General features: G+C 34.3%; 1 protein-coding gene across 1 annotated transcript in view; it reads left to right on the forward strand.

Moving 5' to 3' along the window:
• Positions 1 to 27: 27 nt before the first annotated feature.
• Positions 28 to 7,263, forward strand: part of LOC123256503 (proteasome adapter and scaffold protein ECM29-like) — a 10,059-nt gene continuing 2,823 nt past the window's right edge. The window contains exons 1-3 of the mRNA XM_044685104.1: positions 28 to 675; positions 2,234 to 2,314; positions 6,591 to 6,813. Of these exons, the coding sequence (XP_044541039.1) occupies positions 394 to 675; positions 2,234 to 2,314; positions 6,591 to 6,813 (586 nt within the window). The 5' untranslated portion in view covers positions 28 to 393. The remainder of the gene's footprint in view (positions 676 to 2,233; positions 2,315 to 6,590; positions 6,814 to 7,263) is intronic.

Genomic DNA, 7,263 nt, shown 5'->3' on the forward strand with positions numbered 1-7,263 from the left:
GAGAAACTGGAGACAGGAGAAAAGAAAAGAAAAGAAAAGAAAAGAAACACCTGGGAGTCAGGAAGACTGGTTGGTATCAAGTATATAATATCAGTGTATATGATTGCAACTTTTGGTACAAACCTTTTACTTTGGCAATTAAATTTTACGTTATCTTAGAAAACTAAAATGATTTTATTTTTGTAAGGAATGTTTAATGAAGAGTAATCCATCATTTTATTCTTAAGAGTAGAGGAATTACATTTTTTGTATTTGTATCCCCAGTCCCTCATTCCATGTATATCTGGTACATAGTATGCACTTAATGAATGCTTTTGACAGATATTATCTTTGATTATATGATAAAGGTGAAGTGAGTAATTCATCTTCAAGAATTAGAGTAGGTTGGTTATAATGTATTTAGGCTTAGAGTATGTTCTAGAAAAACAAGAAAATTTGTTTAAAGGAAACACCAGATCATCACAAAATTGTCCTGTGGTGGTTATTAAAAAAAGAAATCATGCTCTTCTAGTTGGTAATTACTTTTTCTTTTCTCATCTTCTCTCTGAAAGACGAGAAGAAGTCCATGGAGAAGCACAGCGTGTACTAAGAACTCTTCCGGGTAAAAATGAAAAAGAAAGTACTTCCAAACAGATGCCTTCCTTCCCAGAAATGGTACATTATATTCAAGAGAAGGTACAGTATGTAACTTCAGATAAACTTTTAACTTGGATAAATCAATAATAAAATTTAAGTATTTTGCCTCTATTTTTTCACATAACATTAAAGTAATGAATTTATTAAACAAGATTCACTAGGAAGTATACTGAAAAAAATAAGACTAATAATGAATGTAAATATTTAGACTGAACTGTGTAAATATTATTTTAACAATGTGTGTATCTGAGTTGTCTCAGTTTAGGCAAGAAGGTATTATAAAATTTATTTTTCTATACTGCCTAATCAGAAATTGCTGAACTTTAAAAACATATTGAATCTGGTGCACATGAAGCACTTACATGCCATTCCTATAACAATTTTAGCTGTGGTTTTTTTTTTATCATTGTCTTTTTAAATATTGACTCTGAAAGATTGTTTTCAACAGCCATATATGTTTAAAGACAAAACATACAGCTCTCTTTTGGAGATAAAATTTGGATAACATCTTTAAAAAAAGACTTGTGCAATTGATTTTCAGATTTCCTTCCTCTGAAATTTGGATCTTTTTTTTTTTTTTTTTTTAACAATTTTTTTTTAAACCCTTGTACTTCGGTGTATTGTCTCATAGGTGGAAGATTGGTAAGGGTGGGCAATGGGGGTCAAGTGACCTGCCCGGGGTCACACAGCTGGGAAGTGGCTAAGGCCGGGTTTGTGGATCTGTTTTTACCTAGTTTGCATTCCTTGTTGAATAGTGATAATTATAATAGTTAACACTCATATAGTGTACCAGGCACTGTGCAATGCACCTTACAAATATTATCTCATTTAATCCTTACAACTGTAGAAGGTACATACCTCCTATCTTCATTTTGCAGTTTAGGGAAATGAGACAGAGGTTAAGTGACTTTTCCAGGGTCACAGAATCAGCAAGTGTATGAGGCTAGATTTGAACTCAGTTTTTCCTGACTCGGGGCCTCACTGCCCTATTCCATGTACCCTCTAGTTGTCCTATAAATCATAGAACTGCCGGTTCCAATGCCCCAGTTTCCCCATTTATCCAGTCAACCATCATATGACCCTTACCTTCAGTGTTCTAATGACCAAAAGCATATTGCAATTTATATATGATTTCTTGTTTTATTGTAAAATATGAGGTTGATATTGCAGGCTGTGAGAAAACAAGTAGAACCATCTATTACTTTACCCTCATATAGATTCTTGCTCTTAATAGATGTTCATTAGGTATTTGTTGAATGAAATAAATTATATTACCTTAAATTCTCACCCTCTTTCTTCTTTATCCCACTGCCACTTTGTCCATATTTCCAAGGGATTTTTTTGTAGTGGCTGGCATGGGAAGACCTGGTCATAGCATGGTATAATTTATGGAGTAGATTTTATGGTATTAAAAACAAACTCATCTGAAATGTTAATGTGTTAACATACTTAGTAGAATTCTTATGAATAGAAAATATGTGGGGAAATTCTTATTGTTGCCACAGAATTTGCTTGTGATTTGCAGATTGCACGTGTGCATTATTTTAAAATATTTCTTTTCTACATTCAACTTCTTTGACATATTCCTTTTCTTTAGGCTTCCCATCGAATGAAAACTCCAGCCAAATACATGACAGGAACTGCTGTTCTTCCTTTTAATCCAGCTACATTTGGAGAGGTAGAACTTTCACTTTATTTTGTATTGCTATTCATAAATATCTTAAATATTTGTGAATTAGCAATATATATATTTGTATGTACTTAAATATGCATGTATATGTGTATATATTGTAAATAGTTTTTACAGGAAGCCATCTTGGACAAACTGTTGCCAGTTGGAGGTTCAGTTTTTGGAATTCCTAGAGCAGGCATGAGCTGGCATGAGACTGGAAAAGACTGTTAGAGCACCCCTATAAATAGGAACTCAGCCCTAAGCCAAGTGACTCAGTTGTGAGTTAAGGTGGGAGGCAAAGAAAGGGAAAGGTAGAAAGGGAAAGCTCTCCAGTCAAACTCAGAAGCTGCTTCATAAGCCAGTGTTAGCTGTTATTATTTAGGGAGAGTTACCCATCATATACTGCTAACAGTGAATAATCTACTATCATCACCCAGATCGTTTTATAACATCTTCAAGAAGACCACTACTGAACATCTACAGATATTACAAAGCTAGACAAGTCAAACTCAAACAGCTAGTAACTTGAGCTAATCCCTTGGTTGCCAAGCCACCCAGGCTGGCAGCTTCCGTTTGTGGCTTCTTTTTGGGGACTGCTGAAGATTTATTATTTAGTTAGTTAGCTCAGTCTGTCCCTTAAAACCTCTCTCCTGATCCCAATTTCCTTTAAACCTAATTCAACCTTTAATCATTCCTATACTCATCTATTAAATTAGTTATTGAGAAACAAGATTTGTCTACTGACCTGATTCACCAGCTTCAAGATTCTCTCAGTGAAGTGCGACAGGCTGCTGCCTTCACTGGGAAGCTTAAAACATATTGAACATCAACATTTGTTTATCATCAACATCAATATAATTAAAATCTCCTGGTTTTCATCGTAGTCAGATTGGAGTAATCATTAATATTAAGAAGATACTGTATCTATATCATCAAAAGATACAGATCACATCTTATTGTCATTTAAAAAGGATTCTATTCACTTCCTTAGTAACAGAGTAAGGAGAGGAGCTGACCACCTGCTGAAATAAACAGGCTGGTGACTACAAGTATTATCCTCTTCTGTTTTCAGTTCCTGCTCTTTACAATATGTATGTGCCACACTGAATTTTTGAACTAGCTTTTTATTTCTAAGAAGTAAGTTTTGGAAGTTGGCAAGCTTTTAAAAATTTTTCATTGATTGCTTTTGTTTTTACATCACAGTAATTCCTGGAAATACCATTCTCCATGTTAAATCTTCCTTTCAACAAAGAAAAATGGTTAAGCAAAAATATCTTAATATATTGAAACATTGTTTTTCTTTACAATGTTAATAACTGTTCTGATTGTGCTCACTTTTTTCTTATCACTTCCTGTATTTTACTCCTGTGCCACAATCCTTTACTTAGGATTCTTTTTTATCATTTCTTCTGATGCAGTAATATTTCAATATGTTCATATATCACAATTTGTTCAGCCATTATTTTCCATTTGAAAATTACCTGGTTAGCTTCTTAAGGTCCATTTTCTTTCCTTATAGAATTATATTCAGCTTTGTAGTGTTAAGTTAGTCTAGATTCTAAGCCTGTTTTTTAAACTTTTGGAGTATCATATTCCAAGATTCCTCTTTAAGTGCTTTACAAATATTATCTCATTTGATTTTCACAACAGCTCTAGAGGTAGATGTTATTATGATCCTTATTTTTTACAGTTGAGAAAACTGAAATAGACAGGTTAAGTGATTTGCCTAAAATCACACAAATAAATATCTGAGGCCAGATTTGAATTTAGGTCTTTCTTCCTGACTCCAAACCTGCACTATATCCATTGCAGCACAGAACTCCTTACTTATTTAGTAATTTGGAGTGTTTTCACACAGTAATTTGCAATGGTTTATGGTGTTTCTGAAACTTCTCATCCTTTGATCTTTTATATTAGAGATTAGCTCTTGGTTTTATCTATTTGTACAAATTCCCTATATATCTTGCATTTCAGATCTTTATCAGACTTTTTACTTTTTAAAAAAGTTTTCCCCATTCAATGTTTTCTTTCCTTCATTGACTTTGTTCATTTTGAAGCATTTCAATTTTTTGCACTCAGTTGTCTATTTTGTCTTTACGATCATTTCTATTTTATGTGTCTGTCTGTCTTTCTTTACTAAGCGTTCTCCCAAGAGCCATAATGGTGAAAATGTGCTTTCTGGTATTTTCATTTTTTTTTTCAAATAATATGGTCCTTTCTATTCCAGTTTAAGTTTTTTATGGTATATGGGTAAGAGGTTGATTGAAACTTAAGGAAAGTGGTGAGTCTTATCAAAGACAAAAATAAATATAGCTATTCATTGTCATACAAAGAAAGGTATAGAATTAGAATCTCTTCACACTGGAACCAGGAGCTAACAATATATTCACTTATATTCATTAATAAATAGGAATTATTTTAGCAGCATAGTTTTAAATTTTAATCTATATAGATTAAATATATATATATATTAAAAATTAATCTATATAGAGTAGTAATTTGTATTTCTAAAAAAGTTTTAAGATCAAGAATAGTGTAATGTGTTATTAGGATTTATTAAGCCATAGGGCTAATGAGGACCATTTGGGGTAATTGCGATCTTAGCAGCTAAGGACAGGGTAAAGAATAGTGGGTAAGGTTTCTTTAAGTCCAGACAGAATCTTGGGAAGGGTGCCTGTTGGAATTCTGGTTAGCCAGCGTCAGTTTGTTTCCCAACTGCCGATCTGCACAGGTGGTCCCCCCCATCTCCCCCCCCCCCCCCCATAGGAGAAGACTGGTGTTTCTATACCTGGAACACTGAAAAACCCAGTGGCAGGTAAAGGAGAACAGGTTGGAGTTTCTGGAATAAGTCTGTGGGGATAATCAACAGAAAAGAGAAAGAGGAAGTTTTTCCTCTGGGTGGTGGCTGAAAGGGCCAAACCATTTTGAGGCCTACTTAGGCCAACAAGCCTAGCTAGACCCAGGAGGGCTGGCAGTGGGCAGAGAGAGTGAATAACTGAACTGATTTAAAGCTGAAAGAGATCTAAGGAGACAGAAAGAGACGTGTTTTTTCCTCTGTGTGACTGGAGACAGAGGCAGCCATTTTTGAGGCCTGCGTAGGCCCAGAAGCCTGCTTAGACCAAAAAGCCTACCTAGGCCTGGAAGGGCTAGCAGTTGGCAGAGAGACTGATTCAAAGCTGAGAGAAATTAACAGAGACAATAAACTTTATTATAAAGAAGAGGACTATAATTTAGTATAGTGTATGTAGAATACATCTGGGAATTAGTATAGATTAAGGAGTGATAAGAAGGCTCGGGGTAACTCAAGCAAGAAACAAGTTCTCGCAAACTAGAGGGAAGTAGATAAAAGCTTAGCCTCCTGTTAGATTTAGGGATCCTAATCCTAATCCTCAACCTTTGTTACCTTTCCTTAACTTTCCTCAAATCTTTTCCAATATTTATTAAATAGAGGTTTTTTTACATCTGTCTCCAGCAGTTATCTATTGCACAGGCCTAAACAGTTACACGGAATTCCCCCCCACTTAACATTCCTAGATCAACATTCTTGTTCTTATTTGCAATATTCTTGGTGATAGATTACAATTAGCATTTCAGTAAAATTTTACTATATTCAGGGAAATTTAATTTTGTTTTTAGACATATAAATGTGAAATTGATCTTAAAGTGTTATCTTGCCAAATTCCTTGCAATTTCAATAAACAAAATATTCTTAAATGACTCGTTATTCTTTAAAGTCTTTATGGAAAATTTTGGTAACATTCCATTTTCTTTCAACATTGAGAGATTCTTAAATGATATCTGACCTGTATTTGCCTTCTAGTGCCCTAAGTTCATTTTCTTGAATTGTCCTTAGTGACATTTGACAATATCTAGGACCCTTTATTGATTAGAGTAGTTTTTCTAAACACTCTGCCCCAGATTTCTGTCTTGCCAAATGTTTAAATCTTTGGTTTGGCTCATAAAGGTAGTAATTTTTAATTCCACTTTGAAGTTAACATTTTTAGTTTAAATTTGATCTCTAGAGTTAATTTTGGGTTTTTAACTATAGTTTAAATTTCATGGTTATTTTTAAATAGTGTTTAACAAATTTTGATAGCTTGAAGAAATAGTAATTGACATTTTAGGATCATGTTTTCATAGTTTTCTTAAGCAAATTTAAGTTCTTGTGAAGGAAAATGGAAGAATAAATTGGAAGCCATCATTGAAGCATTGTAGTGCTTTATTCTCCTTCTGCCTTTCTTGAGTAGTTATCTTGCGTCTTTTTTTTTTTTTCTTTTTTCAGATAGTCCTGTATTTGCGAATGTGTCTTGCTCATAGTGCAGGTGTGGTTCCCACCTCACAGAGCTTGGCAGATATGCAAGATCATGCTCCAGCAATTGGTCGTTACATACGAAACCTAATGTCTGGCAACCATATAACATCGTCATCTTCCTCCAAGAGTGGGGAAAACAACCCTGTTCAGATTTATATTGGCCTCCTTCAGCAGCTGTTAGCAGGTGTTGGAGGTGAGAAATCTCATTGCTGATGAAAAAGAATAAAAGTCTTTCCAAAATAATTTAGATGAGTCTCATGTTCACTTTTGAAATTGGAGGGAAAATATTTGGTTCATGCTTAAATGTATTGGTATATAGTTTATTAATAATCTAATTTTTTAATCTTTATTTATATTATCCAAAAATTTACTGTGGCATCATATCAAATGGTTATGTGAAAGTAGAGATTGGAAGTCACTTCTGAGTCCTTTTCTTTTCTCTTCTCTTCTCTTCTCTTCTCCTCTCTTCTCTTCTCCTCTCCTCTCCTCTCCTCTTCTCTTCTCCTCTCTTCTCTCCTCTCCTCTCCTCTCCTCTCTTCTCTCCTCTCCTCTTCTCTTTCTTCTCTTCTCTGCTCCTCTCCTCTCTTCTCTTCTCTCCTCTTCTCTTCTCTTCTTTTCTCTTCTCTTCTCTTCTCTTCTCTTC

The sequence above is a fragment of the Gracilinanus agilis genome, unplaced genomic scaffold, assembly GCF_016433145.1.
Source record: "Gracilinanus agilis isolate LMUSP501 unplaced genomic scaffold, AgileGrace unplaced_scaffold59843, whole genome shotgun sequence".
Taxonomy (NCBI): domain Eukaryota; kingdom Metazoa; phylum Chordata; class Mammalia; order Didelphimorphia; family Didelphidae; genus Gracilinanus; species Gracilinanus agilis.